Raw genomic sequence first — 20,897 nt, 5'->3', positions numbered from 1 at the left:
GAGTTACGGACAGTGCGTTCTTGTTGGTCATACAATAACCAAAACTGTGTTTAATTGGTAATTGTGGATTAGTTTCATGTTTTCCTACTTGTGTAAATAATGTCCAGATGAAAAAAAAACCCACAAAACTCCATCCCCCCCCCCCAAATATTTTATTAGTCCTCTTTTAAGAATACTGAGCCTGATTTTGTTTTACACATTTTCCTCTCTGCTCCTGTTTTTACTTTTATGCCTCCTGTATCAGGAGTTTAGTTTAAATCTTAAACTCATATGTGCAGACTTTGCTTTCTTTGATTTGTTTTTGTTTAAGAAGGGTATGAGAGAAGGCTTTCTGTTTACAAGTTCTTCCCGTCTGGCTCCTGTGTGTTGCGCTGGAGTTGTGTGAGCAGGAGGGTGGTGACTTCTCACTCGGTGTGCAGTGCATGCTGTGTCTCGACCGTGGGACAGTGCCTACTGTTCAGGGCTACGGAGTAAAAGTATGTAAAGGAGCACCTCTCCAGGCTTCCAGTGGCACTGTCAGAAAGAATTTTGACTTGTAGCCCCAGGCAAGAGGACTGGGGGGAAAAATACCCAACACCCAGCCAGCCTGAATATAATATAAATGCACACTAGTTGATCTTGTTAGATTACCAGTTCCATTAGGAAGGTGAACCGGGGAAGAGACTGAGAGCAGAAGTGAGTAATCAGTGGGCTGGACTCTTCAGAGTGGTGATGAGGCACTTTCTCTTCAAATAAAGTATTCGCTGTGGTTTCCAAGGTTACTGTGTTCCTGCTAATGTCTGCTCTGGACTGCTTGTGCTGTTACTGCACTGAAATGGGTGTGAAGGTTGGCCCAGTATGTTCAGTGACACTTGGTCAGTTTGGAAAGGGAAGCAACTATATCATGGATATCACCATTTCTCAAGCTGTTGCTAGTATCACCTCTCTTTTGAGGGTGATAATTCTTGTTTTCCCCATTTGCAGGCTGCATCAGCTTGCTACTGAGGGAATTCAGCGTGCATATTCAAAAGGGTGGAAAGAATTCCTCTGAATGTTTGAAACAGCACAAAATTAGAACAGGAGCCAGACTTGCAAGATGTCAAAATGTGTATTACTTTTTAAAGAGCTGGCTGCTACTTTGGTAGTGGCAGTTTAAACACAGTGTTTCTCTTGAACTTTCTATCCTTGTTTTGTACTTAATACTCAGTTGCATTTCAGGCTCTACAGATAACATGTCACGCTTTCTCAGAAAAACAAAGTCAGTTTTGGGGGGAAGAGACACAAACAGAATACCACAAGCTTTTTGCCTGAATGCCTGAGGTTTGCCAATCATTTCATTGTTATTTTTAAGTGATTTTGAAGTAAAGCTCTTTTAGTTTTAAAAATCATTGAGAAACCTGGAAAAGATTTGCTCTGAGATCAGCAAAACACTGCCACCTTTTTACACCTTTGTTAATATGGCACTGTGGAAAGTGTGGATTAAAACTAGCATGACCAGCAGTGAACCAAATAGTGGTGACTTTGCTGCTCAAATGGGTTCATGTGAGTTTGGTTTTGATTTGGTGGTGGGTTTTTTGTGTTGTTGTTTGTGTGTGTGTTTTTTTTTTTTTAATTATTATTTATAATTTCAGTATGGGTTCTCCTTAACCCTCTCAGATTTTGGGCAGAGGGAATCAAGGACTTAAAACTTATCATGTTATTTCCAGGAGACAACTATGTGATCGAACCTCTGTGGTTGACCCATTTTTGTGGGAATCCATACATCTGAACACACTGAATGAGGTTGAAGAATTTGGGGATTTTTTTTCTTTATAAGCAGTGTTTAGCATGTTACATTACCATGCATGCATCGGGCTAGAACAAAAATCCGAGGGATTACTGTATGAGTTCTGTAACTGACAGCCCAAAGGGGTAGTCTGATTTTTCCTGATTGTAACCTAATTGTAACCAGAAGCAGTATGTTGGAGACCCTCCTGTCTGCAGAATATTCTGCCCTCTGTTAGATATAACATTGTAGTGAACTGTGCAATGAATAAGCCTTCGGATTCAACCAGAACTGTAAGGCTTTGAGGGTTGTGAGGGCTTGAAATTGCTTTTTATGGGCATAAACCTTGCGTTGTTTAAGTAGCAGAAGTGCTGTGCTGGAGTGTTGTGTATTTGACAGTTAATTTGCTGGAGCTTTCCAAAAATGAAAAAGTACTTTAAAGTATGCTAGTGTTTTTAGATAAGAACGCTCATTTGGACTTACTGTTTCAGATAACTGACAGTGTTGTGCAAGACCCAGCTGGTACATGTACAACTCCAAGGTTTGTTTGTTTCCTTGCTGATTTTCTTTTAAAAATAAATCTGTTGGCAAGGGGAAAAGAGGATAAGATGATGATAGTGAGGGAAGGAAACAAAACAATTTCTGCTTTTCTTTATTCGCCACCAAAATATGGATAAGTTATGTTTTCATGACAGATGTGAACTTTCCACTGGAAAATCTTAAGATGTTTTATGAGAGCTGGGGTTTTTTTGTTTGTTTTAACTCCCATGCCCTGTCCTGTTCTGGGTGATTTTGGGGAGGACTTCTTTACTGGTCCAGCTGTTCTCTGGCTAGCTCTGATCCTTCCTGTATAGATACAGGAGATGTCACACAGACTTGCCATGTAGCTTATTTTTTGAAAAGAGGTAGAAAGGCGTTTATCATCCTTTTAAAATGGGGGCAAAGAACCTGGGAATGATGCATCCAGCACTGCTACTTCTTGGAATGCTCTTTTAGGCCACATCATATAGCTTATGCCACATGCATCTCTGAAATGGGAGTCAAGTAGCTTACAAGAATATACCACTCCTTTATTTGAGAGTTACTGGTATAGAAAGTTGTTTACCCTTACTATACATGATGCTCTCAGCTTTTACACCAGACACACTGCTTTTGCATCCACTGCTACAGCTAAAGGCAATAGCAACATCTTGAAGGGTACTGGGAACATCAACAGTGGCTGTAATTGGCTAGCAGGCAAAATGTCCCAATTACATGTAGCATTTTGTGCCGATGCTGTGTCATACTATATTGCTTTTGCTGGGTGTTTTGATGAAGAGTGTACACTCCTACGAGCTGGTTGAATTCTGTCTTGCAGTATTGCATCTCAAAAAGTTGGAGTTACCCCAGCCTCAGATTGCAAGGAGCTGCCTTGCTGATTTGATTGAAGAATGAAAATGGAGTTACAGACATCATCATGAATAGCCACAATTTTGTGGAAATGTAGAATGAGAACGAGTACTATGTGTTTCAAAGGTTGAGCTCTTATCCCAGAAGTCCTAACTGTTTTATATCAGCAAACTGAAATGTCTAAGCTACTCTAGGATTTGCTTTTACAACTTTTGTGATAACACTTCATAGCATTTTACTAGTGATTATTTCTAAAAGGCTGCTTCCCTTGTCTTATTCTGTCTTGCTGAAGAAAACATTTAAAATACCTCCCACAGTTAAAGCATAATAAAGCAAGTTCAGTCTTAGTGAAAGCTGCCTGTTTGGGAGAGCTAGTTTTGATTAAATATGTATTTAAGTCTGTCGTAGGGAGAACATTCTGTACCCTTTTGCTGCATTATCTCTTTCCTGAATAGCACAAAATTTGAAGGTATATTTAGAATATATATGTTTAAGGCTTTGTTTTAATATATTTTGAGAGAAGCGAAATTTGTTAAAATGACCATAGGGCTATGAAAAATCAAGATTGTGATGTAAGAAAGTCAGAAACACTGTAATACTCAGGTGCTTCCAGTGCCTTCATGTCAGCCTCCAACAAAGTGCTCTCAATCTCAAAAATAGGCGAACTAGGGCCTTATAGATGGACCCTGTCTTTACAGCATGAGAATACATTTTGGCGGGAAAGTGTGTGTGTGTGTGGATCTGCCGTGGTTCTCAACCCTTTGGGCTACTTCGGCCTCCTGTGACATGCTGAGCAGTGTACTCCCAACGGTTTTCCCCAAGGATTTCGGTGAAGTTCCTGCTGGAGAGGTCATTCAGCCTCTTGGACATGACTCTTGCAGACCTTCTATCACAGGCTGAAACCCAGCCTGTGCTGGACTGTTGTATGTACCTTCGGGTGGCCTCATTCAAAGAGCTATCTTTCCTTTCCTTCTTGTTATTTAACAAATTTATACATTAAACTGGCCTTAGTGAGTTGCAGAGAATCATCCTGCAGATGGATGGTTTTCAACTCTAGGGAAATAAAAATCAAACACCCCCATCCCCGCAACTAATTCTTTTACCAACAGGTCTGAGGTGACTTCTGCCTTTGTATCTTTCTGTGATGTTGAGCGGAAGAGACTGTCATTGCTGTCTTCTGGAGCCCTCTTCCTTCACCACATTGCCCTCTTCTCTATAATGTATATTAAGGAAAAAAGATCACTCCCCCCTATTTTAACCTAAGTTTATTGTTTAAATATTGCTTTCATGCTATCTTGGGAACCATAATGTCTCTAGCTCTTATACTGTTGCTCAGCTGTTGGAAGCAGACTGAAACCCAGAGAAATCACACCAACATATATATATATATATATATATGTATGTATGTTAAAGGTCGGCAGTTCTGAGGTTCAGCAGGTCTGGTGCACAGCTTGTTGCCTTGAGCAAATGCAGTCCTTGCTGGTAGCGTGTTCCTTTGGGAGAGGCATATGTCCGGGGAACTGTGCCGCCATTGCTTGCTAGGGCCTCCCTGTCTGGTAACCCTGCGAGATTTGTTTCAATTTGCAAATGAAGCGTGTTTTCTCATGGGGATTACACCAAAATAAATAAGCCTGGAATCCTGAAAGGATAACATAGTTTGCCAAGGAATGTGTAGCTAATTAAGCTTGGAGAGGTCAGATCTGACCCAAAGAAAGCAGAAGTCAGTTCTTGCAAAGATGTATGCAATTGCCAAATTAGGATTATTTTTTTTTAACTGTTCTTTAAAGCAGCAGCAAAATGAGATACTTTGAGCAAAGATACTATGTGTTTACACTTATTTAGCATCAAATCCTTTCAACCTACTTTATAAACCTGTGGTTAAACAGATTAATTGAGGAGGGACAGGAGCCAGCGCTCCATTTACATACAGTTCAGGCTGTCAAACCAGACCACAGTGCAAAGGGGTGGTGCAAAGCCCGGTAGAAGTCTAGTTTTAGGATCTTGGGGCTCCTGCTGGTATGGTTTAACCTCTTAGCGACATCCAGGTTCTTCTGAGTGAGTTTCTTGTCCTTTGCTTCTGAACTCTTTTGGAGCAAATCCAGTGACCTGATAAAGAAGAGGACTTCACCTCTGATTACTGGTTTATGGTTATCAGGAGAGATAACAATCCATTTTTGATTCTAGGGATCTTCTGTTTCACTGGAGTTTTGAAGAAGTTCTTCAGTTTACCCTTCTCCCCCATAACCTATGTGGCAAATGTCTTGCCGTATATTTGTTCTTCAGAGCGCTGGAGAACAACTTTTACAACACAGGTTGAAACTGTGACTCTGCAAGATCAAATATCACAGCATGAAGAAAGCCAGACTTCGAGGTGGCAAAGATACGTGAACAATACATTTCTGTATCTGGGGATGGCTGCATTCCTAGTTAATTGTGAAAGGTTTATTTTCCTTCAGCAGCTTTGTTTGAAACAGCTTTGTGGCTTTGTCTGGGAAACAGGGATTTGTATGTAAATAACTACTCTAAATTTTTAAGTCCCTCCTGAAGGTATGTAACTTTCCATTTCAGGTGCTAATTTCAGACTTTGTTTCATAAGGCATAATCACTAGTAGACAGAAAAGAGCTGTGCACGGGTTAGGCCTGTAGGAACATGGCTTAGATGTTACAGTACTCAGTTACTCATGGTTTTTTTTCCAAGAAACACATAGAGGGTTCCTCAAGGTTCTGCTGATCCTCTTTCCATCTCGTTGAGGTGGGTCCATATAGTGTTAGCATTATTTCAGCAAACAAAAAATACTGAAGTTGAGACATTAATAAAAGGGCGCCAAAATGTCACTGTTGGAATGTGGTTTCGAATTGTTCTGTTGTTCCCTGTAGCAGCTTTATCACAGAATGAGAGGAGAGAAAAAATGTAATGTGTTAGGAAGCTCTTCTGTTGTTTCTTGGCTTCTGCACACTCTATGACAGCATTATATGTGAATAAATCTTTGCATTTTATTGATAATCATGAACGAAGCCCATGAACAGTTTTTCAGGTGTAGTTGTCTTTGCAATTTACAATGCAATCTTTTTGTTTCTTAGAAACTTAACTTCAGAACTGCTTTACATTAGTCAAGTAGGAGGGTTGTTTCCCTAGGGCAAAAGAATTTGTTGTTCTGAAGTGAGAGTGGAAATGGTGTATAGGTGCACTGAATCACAGTGTTGGTTTGTATCTATTACTTTTTTCCCCCCTTTGTTTTCTTTGTGGGAACACAGTTATATCTTGTTAATTAAAACATTGTAGTGACTGCAAAGTGCTCGTTCATTTTCTGCTGTGTTTGGTAGATCTTCCTTTAAGGCTGCTGTTTTCAATGTGTCAAAACATGCTTAATTTGAAGAGGAAAATACAGTGGGTTTGGGGCACGCTTTATAGCTATTCTCTCTAGCATGAAATGCTCAGGGTGCTTTGCTTAATCTCCAGGACAAAAGTCTGAGTTAGATACTGAGTTAGATCACACAACTAGAGATGTGGTGGTGGTGCTTTTGGTTGTTTTTTTAATTATTATTATTAAATAGAAGTTGTGTAACTTTTTAATCCCAAGTTAATATCCCAATAATGTCCCTTTTTTTTCTAGAATTTGGATTTACAATTTTTTTATTTAGTCATCTTGCAAGTTGTATCTTTGAAAGCACAGAGTTACTTTAAGAGATGCTGCACTTAATGTCCTTTAGTTTGTTTCCTTAGTGAGTAAGGGGATTTATGATTTGAGCATTTTGTGGGGTGGGTTGGAAGATCATAGAATCATAGAATGGTTTGGATTGGAAGGGACCTTAAAGATCATCCAGTTCCAACCCCCTGCCACGGGCAGCCTGTCCTTGGACACTGACAGGGATGGGGCACCTACAGCTACTCTGGGCAACCTGTGCCAGAGCCTCGCCATCCTCACTTCCTAATATGTAATCTAAATCTGCCCTCTTTCAGTTTAAAACCATTCCTCCTTGTCCTATCAAGAAGGGGATGATCACTGACAGGCATGTCAAAAGAAGAAAATTAAGCAGAGAAATTTCTTACGTTTTCAGGGCTTAACTCCAAAGCTGTAGTTTTAAATAAATAGGTGTGTGTGTTTAAAACCAAACCAACCAAACAAACAAAAACCTGGGGAAAGAAAAATGTGTATGTAAAGACACATATTAAGTATTTCCATGAGCTTACCATTTGGGCTCCTGACAGTCATTTATGCAACAGTCACAAGGTCTCCTAACATCACTGTAACTGCACGTGATTTGGAGGGTATCAGTGGCTTCATCTTGCTGCTCTCTTTCCCCTTTCTCATCAATTTTGTAACGTGATAATTAGTGAACTAGAACAAACTGTTTTTTAGCAGGTCATGTATATATTTGATGAAGAATCCTCCCCTTGCACATCCTTTGTGTTACACGTAACCTGTGGCATGCATGCCAGCGTTTCTTACTTGATAAAACTGTTCCTTGGAAGAAAGTAATTCAGTATAGCCAAATTGTTAAATTGCTTTTGCAAAAGCGATACGATAGTGTTCGATATTTGGACTTTGAAATGCACCTTTGGGAATAACTGGCTCGTTCTTTGAAGATGTTTCTTCCAGTGGATGATAACCTACTTCTTGCAAAAAGAAAATAAAAAGGAAGGAAGGTAAAAATGAAAGATGCACCTGGGAGTGAAAAAAAGCCTTGAAATATAAATATGGGATATGCCAGAAAATGACCTGTTGTGCAGCAGTGAGGGGCACTGTCGTGTCTGTTACAGCAAGCGGGGACACATTTTATTTCCTTAGTGCCAGATATCCTGAAATTTGTTGACATTTTGTCTTGTTTGAGTTAACATTTATCTGGAGTTGGTTGGTTACTCATTAACTGGTGTGGCTGGTGTTACAGTAGTACGAAGGAAAACTACCTGCAGATTCATTGGAGACAGAATTCTTCATCAAAGTAATTATTTAATTTTTTTTTCCATCAATACGGGAGTTTTCCAAACTAAGGCTCTATTCAGGAAGTATCCCACCAGGAAAGTGTTTCTGTATTAACTGTGTATACAAGAACAGGTAGTTTGTTTTTCCAGTATTTGCTTGGTTATTTGTGGGTAGCCTAATACGTCTATATGCATGTATGTGTATGAGTCAGGTGCTGAAAATGTAACTAGTTTTGAAAATCAGGCAAGACATGTCCATATTCTGATACTGGTTGTTAATACATGAATTTGCAGGAGTACGAAAGCTAAATGCACCTTGGTTGTATGGAACTGTGAAGTACTACACTATTGCATATCCAGTGTATTTCTTAAAAGAATAAAGAAAAGCTGACAAACTAGGTGATTACAAATGTCGGTTTTGGTTTTGTATTCATTTTTTTTTGGTTTGGTTTGGGTTTTTTGTTGTTGTTGATTTTTTTTATTTTTTTTAAGATCAGCTGCAGCTTATTTGGAGAATCAGAAAAGTCCTGACATTTATTGTTTAGCGTGGCTGGTACACAATATGCATAACTTTTTCAACTGATGAATGAGATATTTATAGTCCATTTTGTATCTGTATTGATACTGGATTGAAGCCCTGCGGTCTTGCTTTCCAGCTCTATACTTCTTTTCTAAATGCTGATTTTTATTTTTTTAGTATGTCTCAGACCTTTGCAAACCAGGAAAAAAAGAGTTGGAGCCACTCATATCCTCAGCTGAGGTTGCCTAGACCTTGTGACAACCTCTGTTATCTGTGAACACGTCAGCTCTTTTGCTTTTAACCTGCGTCTAGATTAACAGTGGAAGAATTTGCTGCAGCTGCTTGTGAGACCTGAAATTAGGATACATAGAGACCTTGACTGTTTTCCTTTATTTGGGAAGAAATACGCTCTTTGTGTATATGGAGTCAGTGAAAAAAAAAGTCAATGCACCTTGGATGATTCAGTGTGTCTTGCATTGAGTTTTGTAGCTCAAAAACAGTAGCAGTGCACCCAGATCTTTGGCTGTGTGATGCATTTTCAGTGCTCTGCGGTTCAGTGACGGTTCAACACAGCAATAAGTGGTCACCAGGGATTGCAGTTCATACCAGAAGGGGTCTTATGGAACTTTTTGGTAGTCCTAGAACAGCACCATCTAACACCAGTGTTGATCTTTGTAAAAAGAAAGTGTGAAAGACCCACAACCAGGGCAAGATGGAGCCTATCTGTAAAGTCAGGTTGCTCCGTATAGCTGTTGTAGGCAGAGTGAAGCTCAGAGAAGAAAAAAAACAAGGAAGTGCTAACCGTTAACATTAGCTCTCATCATCTTACAGCCCTGAGCGTGTGTGAGTTGACTGAATAAAATGCCACAGATCTGCCAAAAAAATCCGTAATTCTTTGCCGAAGTTCTTTTCCCGTGGATGTCCCTAGTGCTCTTGTGTCAGAATAAAGAGGATTTTTCTTATTTCTTAGGCAGTGAGTCAGCTGTAATTATTGAGGAGGTTACTGCAGGGTTGTGTTTTGGTTAGCCAAGGGGAAAGGAGATGCTTGATTCCTCGAGGATTTTTAATAGTGGAGGGAATGGAGAGAGCAGAGGTGATATTGATGTGCTCCAGTGATGACAATTATTTTATAGTGTTTCTGATTATTAATTATGTGAGCATGTAATATCAGTTCATCTCTGCTTTTCCACTGCACTACCCAGCCAGCCTGCAAGCTCCTTTGGGGTTTCCATTAATTCTTTCTCTTTCTAGTGTAGGCAGAGAAAGGAAAGTAATAGTTGAAATTTCAGTTTTTATCTATTTTAACCTTACGCATTGCTAATGAGAACACTAGCAAAAGCTGGATTTTAGTGCTCCAAACTGCTCTGCCTGGTGGTTTGCCACTTTGGCTTGAAAGGAGAATTGGTGGTCGTAATTGAAGGTGGCATCTGAAGTTTTACATGCTGTGTTGGGCGAGGGCTCACAGAGGCAGATGTCTTCGCTTTCAGCAGCGGGAGTGCTATCATGACAGCTTAGTTAACATCTTCCATGTGTTTAGTACGGATGTTTGGTTGGGTAGGCTAGTGAATCATGAGAGGCAGTCATGAAATGAGCTGCAGAAATGTGGCGTATTAAGACCCTGGACTTGCTAATCCTGCTGAGGAGCCCAAGGGTGCAGCAGACCAACCTCCACAGCTCCTCTCTGTCCTGTGTTTCTCAGGGATAGTGTGGAGATCATGGGGAGGCTGGGAGTGGAAAATCAAAGTGCTGCTACTTTTATTTACCTTTTTTTTTTAGTAAGTCCTTTGTGTTTTAAGAAGTGTTGAGAATCAGTTACATGCCTTTCACAAGCAATTATGAAGGCAAATGCCATCCCTTCCTTGCTGGTGGTTAAGAACTGTTCCTCGGAGGTAAGACCAGAGCAGGCTGTCCTGGTGTAATCGGGTCTGTCTCTTTGGGCTGCCTGCAGGACTGAGGTTTCTTTTTGTTCTTTCTGCTTGCTCTGTTGCATGGATGGCATCTTCTTTTTATTACTCTAACGCTTATAAATGATGCATCAGGCCCCTCCTACTCAGTAACACACTCTGAGCCATGGCTTGAGAGCTGGTGGGACAGCTCACCAGTGGGACCTGAGAGAAAACACCTTTGTAGTCCAGGTGTTGCTGCTGAGTTCCTGGCTCTGCTCTGTTGGCTGAGAGGCGAGTCCATCCTGGAGAGCCGTAATTGTGAAGGTGAACGCGTTAAATGAAAGGAGTTTTCACTGGGGTTAGCCTCAAAGTGCTTGTTAAAGTGAGCGTGTATGATGACTTACTGGGGCTCAGCTGAGTGGTGTAAATTGATGAACCACAGTCTTTTGACTTGGCTGTGTGAGGTCCGAGGGCGCCTGCAGCTAACGCTTGCTTTTCCCTAGATCGTCGGGTAATCTGAGTTAGTCATGCTTTCCTTGGCTTTCTTGTGTTTTAGTTTTGAATAGTCAAACAAGAGTGGTTTTTGTTGGTTGGTTTTGTGTTTTTTTGTTTTTTTTTTGGTGTGATGCATCCAGAACATGTTCTCCATAGGAAGCGTTTTAACGTGAAGCCAAGCCTCTGAAATTATGTGAGTCCACGGAGTATCTGTTCTGCTTTCTCTGCTCAGCCTACACCCCATTAAAAAAGCCAGAACAAGGATAAGGTGTTAGGAACTGCTGAAGTCCTAGAGTACATGAAAAGCAGAATACTTATTTATTAAACTAAAACTGAGTTGATATGAGAAGGCTGCAAAGGCTGGAGGAGGGAAGAAAGCCCTCCACATTTCCCTGCATATGTGACCTGAGGGAAGGCATTACTCTTCAGCTGGCTCCATTGATGACAGCATGTGTGCAAGGCACCAAGTTAGCACTGAGCTAATGCAAACTTTTCAGGGGGCTGAGAGAAAGTAATGCAGCTGAGGACACTCGGATTCTGCACCTGGTCTGGTTGGTGCCCATTTGCCTGGATTTTGGAGTATTTGAGGGAGCTCAGTCAATGGGATTGGGTCAGCTCCAAAGGAAGTATCTTTTTTCTCTTATTTTGTTATTGTGTTTTATTCCAGGTGGTGACACCCTGCTTTTTTCCAAGCAACTACGAACTGGTAAGTGATTTTGGCACTACTGATATCCATCAGGTTTTATTAGGTTATAGATTAAGTTATTCGTGTAGCCTCCAATAATCTTTTGTTACTTCAGTACCGTGCCATCACCTTTCCCCTGTGAGGGCTTGGCAAATCAAGGGTCTGTTCTTGAAGCTTGTTAGTGTCCTGTCCCATGCAGGAGTCTGGTTGTTTTATTGAGCATTTTTCAAGGCTAAAGATTAACTGGGTGAAATGTTTTCTGCCGGTTTAGATTCTCCTTAAACGGGACAGGATGACCTGCCTGTGATGCCACAACCATGTGCTGTTGTCTGTATTACCTTATCTGCTTTTGTTTGTGTGTTTTAAGTAACAAAAGAAGACATTAATTATTTCAACATACTGATGTCTTATTTCAGTTTGGAAATATGGATAGCAGACTATTTGGTTGGGGCCTGTTCTTTTTTGTTGCTGGGGGAAGAGAGGAAGCTAACCCATGCTTCCTCATGATAGGAAAATGATAAGGCTTTTCTGGCTTGCATGACTGAGTTTGGTTATTTCAGCTGTAAGGGTAATATGAATAAGGCCTGGAGGATGGGATGCAACAGCTATTTATTGAACCAGCACTACCACGTGCTAGTGCCATTACTAGAACTAATCAGGCAACAGCTGATGCCCAAGTGTCAGCTGAGAGCCCTATGTATTTACATATGTGATGCAGCCACTGGCAACTGGGCATCCTGCATCTCGCTCCTGCCTTGTGACAGCAATTGGCCAAGATACTTTGCATATTTCTGTGTCTTGATTCCCTGCTGGAAAAATGCAGGTAATGCTACTTGCCTAATATGAACGACAGAAGTCAAAAAGTGCTATGGATGTGTTGGTTCATGCTTTTCTTAATCATTGTCCTTTAAAAGAAAGGCTGGAATCCTAAATCTGTGGTTCACGTTATTAGGAGGAATGTGAATATCAACTTGTGGGAGGTCTCTCCTAATTTTGACCCAGTAATTTTATGAATTAAATCACGTCAGAGTCTGAGGATCCTCTATGGCATTACTGCTAAAATCATAAATAGAAAATAAACCCTTCCTTACATCTGCAGCTCACAGTATTAGATGCAGACTGGCAACCGTGGTTGCTGTTTCTTGTGTGTTGTGCATGCAACCTGCATATGGATTCTGACATGGAAAATTTGTCATTCAGCAACAATTTTAAGCATACAGCAACCTGTGGGATATGGTACCAGTCATTGCCGTTAATAATTCGGGTTGAACTTGGTTTATGTGAACTGTGAACATGGGGCAATGCGGGTGATCTGGGCAGTGTGGCTGGCAGAAGTGGCCTAACCTGTTTTAGTTCACTAGCAGGGATGTAGCCAGAGATATACTCAGTCCCTGAATAAAACATTTACTAGTTTTAGGCAGAAGAAAGGGTAGATTTTAATTTAAATTTCTTGCAGGGAAAGCTGTAGGTGAAATACTTTCACTACATACTGTGTAATATGTTATTATTGAGAGTGAGGCTGAGCAATTTTTTTTGCTTTTGCTGTGAAATGTGGTTACACTTTCAGATTGGGAGTCTGCCTTGTGCCCAAATAAATTTTAGCTGTTCAATGAAGAGTTATGTTGTTCTGAAGAAGGATAAGCTATGACCATATTAGCTGTAAGCAGTTTCTTTTACAGTCATTTTGAGTGTAAAATACTGAGAAGATCAAGAGCGAGTAGTTGGGATCTTTAAATAATAAGGACGGCAGTACTCTATTCCAATTAATCAAAACTTCGTTGCATTGCAATTTGCTGCTGAACTATGGATTTATCCCCATTCATTCCAGCCAAGGAATTCCAGCCTTCCAGTTCTGATGTGAATAAACGATGCATATGCCTGCTCTAAATTAGTGCTACATATATTTAGCCAATATAATGGTTGCTCTCCTTAATGTGGCTTACAGCAAGAACTGTAGTTAAACTCTCAGTGGCATGTTTGCTGAAGGCTGTTGAAGCCTGACGAAACTCACAGATGCTCTTTTTCTTCAGAATGTGGTTTTTATTGATTATTTTCAGCTTGGATGTCTGTTTCCAAAGAGGCCTTTTCTTCCCATTTCTGATGAGCTGTGTATATTGGAGCTGCGTAATGACATCAGGATCTTCATAGATCAATGCAATGCAGCTGTTTGGCGTTTCAGGTGCTATATAAACCAGCTGCTGTGAAGTGTTCTAATACTGCTTACTTTATGTTGTCATGCACATTCCTCTGGTCGGCGAAAGGGGGATGTTGTTAGTCCAGTTCTGTTAATTCAAGTCAAATGTTGAACAAACGTGACCTATTCCGGTGCACTTTGTTTTATTTCACGAATAGGCAGTGGGTTAGTAGTGGCAATGGACTTTCATTGCAGAGGTGTACAGCGTGACCCAAAGTTTTTAAAAAAGAAATAAAAAGGGTGAAAAAGTGCTATGGTCACTGTTGGTTGGGTTTTTTTGTTGTTTTTTGTTTTTTTTTTTTTTTTAATCTAAAGAGCTGACTTAGCTTATGTAACAGTTCTCCTAAAATTTCATAAAAATCAAAGATGCCAAGTCTGTTTAAACAGCCTTTTCTGGAATTGTTGGATCTTTTTTTGAAAGTTTTTCAATTACTTTTTTTTAAAACAACATTTTTAATTAAGGAAAAATTTACTAACAAGTACACACATTTTTCTTAAACAAGTCTTTTTTTCTAGCACTGCAAAAAGAAAAGAAGGTTTAAAGCTCCCTAACCTTAAAGTTCCAAACACTTTTCATTTCATCTATTACTTTAAAAAGATAAAAATAAAATACAGGGAAAGCCAATGGAAGGACGGTATTTTTGAGTTTATGTTTAGATGCTATGAAGTATTCTAGGGTGGTTTAAGATGCTTCAAGAAGGCAGTAAGTTTGTCTCCACTGATTATTTTTTTTTCCCCGTCCTTCATGATCATGTATTTTTGAAAAAGAATAAAGGAAATTAATTCCTCAGAGGCTTGCACATGTATCCCACCAAGTGTCTTGTGGTAATGAAATGTGGCATGAAGGCCCAAACCTCTTAGCATACATGGATTCTTATCTTAAAATTACTCCATCAGTTGAATGGCCCTTCTCACTGCATGACTTGTCAGTTTTAAGGCACAGTTAAGTAGTGATCTTTACCAGGGAAATTTTGGACTTAACCTTTTTAACCCTTCTTCTTCTGCTCCACACCCCCCCCCTTTTTTCCCCTCTTTTTTTTTTTTTTTTCTCCAGCTAGTTACTAAGGAATTCTGCATATCTGTAGTGTTGTCATCTAAATACCACATTTCACAACCAGTTGTTATAAAGATTATATGTATGTTATATATATGTAAAATATAAACTCTTTATAATATTTATAAAGATTATATATCTCTAATGCAGAAAGATTAAGTGCAGACTTACCCAGCTACTTATGCTTTATTGTAACATCACTTCAAACTGAATTTTGTTTAGCTGTTTTGCCAAGTGTTGGATGGAAGTTTAATTATTTTGGTAGAAACTGGGAAGGGGGGTGGCAGGGGTTCTGTTTTTTTTGGTTTGCTTAGCTCTGTTTTCCTTAAGTATGCAAGCCTCTTTTCTGCTTGTGAAGAGAAAAATCAGACTTTCACAGTCAGGCCCCTCCTAAAAAATGCAAAACCTGATTTTGAACAGTGCGGCAGACTGTGCTCTGGCCTGTCTCAAAAGAGGAGGTGAACAGAATAAAACTGGCTGTGCAAGAAAAGGGTGGTTTTTGTGTAGGTAGGTTTTTTTGGGATGTTTATGTTTTTGGTGATTTTTTTTTTAAAGGAATGGGAGAATACCTTGAAAAAATTGCTGAAGAAGCAAGTAGTGGAGTCTCAGTGGTCTCATCCTTATTGCATATCTCCTTGTTTCTCTGGTAGTTAACACATACCTTCATGCATACAGCATTTTCTCAAAAGAAACTAAAAGTGAATTTTTGTGAAAATGTATTATGGTACAAAGAAAAAAACCCAGGTGTATATGGGGGAAGAGAGGAAGAGAACCGAAAACCTTAAGAAAATTCAGTACTGTATCAGCATTTGAAAAAAAATTAGTCCTTTTAAGCAAAAACTCTCCCCTTCCTTTTTTTTTTTTTTTTTTTTTTTGTCTCTATAGTGCCCGGTGACTGCAGTCCTCCCCAGCAGCTTTGGCTGAGAAAGATCAGTGGATACAACAACATGAGTTTTTATCCTTGCTGCATTCATTTATTTTTTATGCATTCATTTATTTTTTAAATGCATCTTCCCAGAAAAAAATGTGAGGCCGCCTGTTGTTCCCAGGGAGCACAGCCAGCCTGTTTTTACTGTGAGCCCGCATGAGATTTTCTGAGAAATCTGAGGCCGTTTGTGCTGCTGGGAAAGGCCTGAGCGTGCGGGTGACGGATTGCATTCTCCAGTTTCATTTTTAAGTGGGGCCTCAGTCCTAGAAGATGTAGGATTGTTAACTTGGGTTGATCAGGTGTGACCTCCAAGTGCCCTTGGGCGGTGGCCGTGGGGAGCTGGGAGCTGCCAGGCCACAGTGGTTCTGCTCTGCTAGCTGCCATGTTGGCTGTCCGGCTTAGATCGGTAAAAGCTTTGCTGGAAAACTGCAGCAAGTGGGTTTGATTTGTAATAAATTTTCCCTGACTAATGGCCAGTTAATTTCTGGGTTTTTCCTTCCTTATTCAAAGAATGTAAATCTTACGGAAAACTAGGGAAAGGCCCAGTTCCATTATTTATGGGGACTTACTTTTCCCCCCATATGCTGCATCCAAACTTTAGCTCACAGGACCTGTGAGATGTGCACATAGCAAGTGTTGTTATCTGCACGTAGCAAGCACGATTTGGTGGAGGTGAAGGGTACAGAAAGCCAACCAGACCTCCCTGGGATCCTGGAGCATTGCTAGGATCTTTCCCGCCTCCTTCCCTCAGTCCTAGCAGAGCGGCAGTGCCAGGCCGCGCCGCCCGGCCAGCATGCCTGCACCTGGTGGGGAGGGAAAGTCAGCGGGGCTGGGCTGGGCCCCGTGGTGTTTGTGAAGCAGGGCGGGGTCCAGTGGAGGTTTGTGTCTGCTGGTTCAGTTCCTGCTTTGTCGCCATCCAGAACCATAGTGCCCGTGTCTCTATGTGAAGAAGTCTGTGGGCTTTGGAAAAACCTTTATGGGGATGATGCTTCTCCACATCTGGTTCATACAGCTTTCCTGAATGATGGGGAAGCAAAGGTGGCTTGAAACTTTTTTAAGCTAACACTTTTTTCCTCTTCAGTTTTGCTCTAATAAATTTTGATCTATGCTTTTCCCTTCCTTTCTCTTTTCCCAGCTTCATGATTCCTCTTTTTCTTGACTTCTTGATTTGTTGGTGCCGCATTCCCCTAGTGCCCTTGATTGCAGAAGCACAAGACACCTTCTTGACAAAACCTGTGAGCTGCAGCCTGAATTGAAACACTTGACATGGTTAATTTTTCAACCTTTTTCAGATTTGCCGATCCCCAGAAGGGGGTTGATGTGGGCCCCTATATAATGCATTTCTGTGGGGTTTGTTTTTTGTTTTTATGTTCCAAGTGCTTACTAGAGTAAGCTATGGACCTCAGAGGTCTGCAGAGTAGGGGTTTGGGAACATGATTTTGAAGCAGTCAGTGCCTTGTTCATGAATGTCCCCAACTTAGCTGTAAAAGGGACAAGATAATCAAACAGTGTGAGTGTGGATACCCCACTCCCCCAAATTAATGGAATGTGGTGATCCTGAATTAAGCAGCGCGGCATATGCCAAATTCAATAGCTAGTCATTGTATTTTCCAGGAGAGAGGGCTCATGTAGTTTCTAGGAATATTAGAGAACTAAACAATTTTGTAGAAGCTTAAATATGAATTTTTGTTATAATGCAGTGTTCAGTCCCTGACATTCATCCCAAATGAAATGAAAATCAGGCTTTCTTGGAACAAAACCGTTCTGTGGCAGTGGGGGATCCATGGGAGGGAGCGGTTTGGGAGCTCCGCAGCCAGGTTTGCCTGCCTGTTGGTTTATGTTCTCCCAACCTCTCCCCGAGCGCGGCACTGTCACAGGCAGAAATGCCTGCTTTTCAGCAGCAGGACACGATTTGCTATACAACAGCTAAGCCCAGTGACATGACGTCCTTGCAAGATGTCTCACGCTGCCTTCGGCCTTCCCAGCTTTCTTTTAGCTAAAGGGAAATTACCCGTGTTTCAGGCTCCTTGGTATCCTTAGTTTTTACTTTGCATGGACACTTCTTGTATATGTTTGACTTTACTAAGGAAATGGGCTTACATAGATTCTGCTTGACAGCTCACACTGGAAAAGGGACATACACACTTCAGGGTAGGTTTTTTCTGCTTTTATGCATGTATTTTCCATTCGTTCATAGCTTATCTTGAGAGTGACAGATCTTATGTCCCTTCTGAATGTGCTTTTAGTTAGTCTTTGAAAAGGCTTTCTCAATGGAAGAATGTGTAAAAGGAAAGGACAGTACCAGTCGCATCTCTGTAGTGTTTTCCAGCCAAATATTAAAAAAAAAAAAACAACAAAACACAAACCACAGAACTGTAGCACAAGGTATCACAGTGTTGTGGAGGACTGGCACCTGTCTTTCAAAAGGAAAAGACAAATCCTTTCAAATCCTTTAGTGTTAATTTAATTGGCTTTTCTTATAGCCAGTATTCATTGTCATAAGCACAGTTATCCATGTGGATGCCTCTTTTCTGGCAGAACTGTGAAGCAAATACCATTCCTTAGGTTCTAAGTTCTGATGTTTTGTCTGACATATAATAGTGGAAACTAATCTTCAGTCAGAAACCAATCACATAGCATCCCGTTCAGTTTTAGCTCACTGTCATTTCAGCAATCATGCTGGTTTAATTTGCTGTAGGGTAATGTTTTTCACATTGCTTCAAGAATTTAGTACTTGCACCTGAGTATCAAGGCGTGTTCAACAGGAGTGTTATGTGTGAACTTGCTTTTGCTTCTTCTTGCTGAATGTCATTAAATGCTGGAGCGAGAGAGGTTGAAGCTCAGGTCTGGTTCTTGCAGAGATGTCACAGCATTACCTGGTAGATGTGGGGGAGGAAGGGAGGGAAGCTGGAGTTTGTTGGGTTTTAGGTTCTTTAAAGTGGAACCCAAATGAGAAGCTTTCAGGGCAAGGTAGCCCTACTAATTAGCAAAATGTTAACAGAGGTGGAGAAGCTGTGTCTTTAATGAAGGGAGGGAGTAGTGCATTTCCTCTCGCATTCATTTAAGGGCTGATGTGTATTCCTTTTGTGCTTACTAAAAGGAATATAACCTTTTCTTTTTTTTTTTTGAAGTAACTACAATTTTATCTTATGCTTTAATGGCTTTAGTTTTAGTTCAGAGAGGATTTTTTAGGGGACTGTTGGCAGGAATCTGCATAGTTTTGTCCTGTGATGGCAGGAGGGGGAGGTAGTACAATTTTTTTGGAATGATTTTTTCCTTAAGCCATAGCAAAATGGTTTTTATTTCTAACCATGTGGATCTAATATCCTTTGAACTGGCTTTACGGGGGGGCAGAGAATGTTTTGCTGTGTTTGATATTCTTGAAATGCTGTGATTGGTGAGGTGCACAAGTAACACGTTAGCTGCAATATACTTTCATCACAGCGTTCAGTACGTTATATTGGGTCAAAGTATAATGGCTGCACATGGGGCTAATGAGATGTGAGAGGCATCTAATCTCCTCTTCTCTCTGATTTTGAGTTTTACACTGGGAAAGTGATTCTAGTAATACAGGTGACAGCTTCCCCCTGGAGAATAGTAGCATTTCTTATGCTTTTACAGGTAGTATTGGGAAAAAACACCCCCAAAATGACATGTGGTGGGATATTGTAATGTGCATTGGTGTTTTCCGTATGAGGTAGCAGGTCCTTTGCCTATGGCAATGTGTCTTCCAGCTGGGAGAGAGGAGTGGGAGAGAAGTTGGGAAGTGGAAACAGTGGGCACGAAGCGAGGGGGTTTGATGTCGCTGTAGAAGGAGGGAGGGAGGACAGTTCTGTTATGGAGTTGGCAAGATCAGTTTCGCTGTCCTGGTTAACATTTTTTGGTTTGCTTTACTTTTTTTCTCCTGAATGTCCCATAGACTTAGGTCATCCTGGTTCCTTTGCCATCTCTTTTTCTTTTTCTCTTTCGGGACTTAAAGTAAGATTTGACTGGCACAGCTGTACCTTAGAGTGGTCACCCCATGCTAAAGTAGAAAGTAATGATGATGTTCCAAGAAGAAATGTCAAGCTTTCGCTAAACCCTTTAGAAATTTGAGATGTAGCTCTTTTGTCTTAATGTGGCTGATAGTCTTGATTAAGATCTTTAGCTTGGATATTAGAATATACTTTCAAAGCCCCCCTTCATTTATGTCCAGAGACTTGAAGCTGGATCTTCCATATCTTAAACGAGCGTACCACATTAGTTAGCAGCTGAAGAATTTTATTTGTAATTTTCTTCCTAGAGTTGATGAATAAGCAGCAAGAGTAGCAGTATTTGGCTTGGGGACAACCATTTTAAAGCCATGCAGAGACTTGAGTGTACATCCTTAGGTGGCCCAGTTTTGAAAGAATGGGATTAGATGCTGGCATCTGCTTACTGTGTGTATGTGTATATACGTGTGTGTGTGTGCACACACACACACGTTACACAAAGACTTGTATTTACCTGGGATGGTTTTGTCACCACAACTCATTTAAGCACTCTTCCCATTAAATCAGAAGAAAAAGGGCACAGAGTCATCCTGCCAGTTGATATAGTTATGTCAAGCCCGCTGCTTCTAGCACTCTGTGTTCCCTCTCTGTAGTAAGGTGGAGGGAGAGAGCTATTGCTTCCAGCTGAGTGAGAGAATATAAGGCATTTCAAGTAGGGGCTGGACAAGCCAAAGAGCAAGTTCAAAACACTAACAAAGAATGAGGAAAGAGGATATTTTTGCTTCTTGTTCTATCTATTAGTTATGCTCAAAAACTTTCAGACTACACCAGTCCAGTGCTAAACTGAGAAATACATGGAAAAAATCCTTTTGAACTGGCAGCCATTAGGTGTAAACCTCATTTATGTCTCTGTTCTATATGCAGTAACACATACAGGCTGCTTAGTTGTTCTGGAAGGGTAGGTGCTGAGCTCAGCTTGCGCATGAACTTTCTGGGGAAGAGCAAGACAGGTGGCATGTTTTCCCAAGAGCTGTGTTTGTGGAGCCCGCAAAGTCTTTCTGTGCGGCAACCTCCAAGGGAATCAAAAAATTGTATTTTGCCTTTTTG

The 20,897-nt window shown here is 40.7% G+C and overlaps 1 protein-coding gene across 12 annotated transcripts in view; it reads left to right on the top strand.

Moving 5' to 3' along the window:
- Positions 1-20,897, top strand: part of TNS3 (tensin 3) — a 282,694-nt gene that overhangs the window by 133,084 nt on the left and 128,713 nt on the right. For all 12 annotated transcript variants that reach the window (XM_080382108.1, XM_080382101.1, XM_080382105.1 and 9 more), the window contains one exon: positions 11,626-11,664. In XM_080382108.1, coding sequence (XP_080238234.1) covers positions 11,626-11,664 — 39 coding nt within the window. The remainder of the gene's footprint in view (positions 1-11,625; positions 11,665-20,897) is intronic.

Source organism: Falco punctatus (genome assembly GCF_963210335.1).
Source record: "Falco punctatus genome assembly, chromosome: 4".
NCBI lineage: Eukaryota > Metazoa > Chordata > Aves > Falconiformes > Falconidae > Falco > Falco punctatus.
Note: the sequence above shows the minus strand (reverse complement) of the source record. Positions and strands in the feature narration are given on the sequence as shown.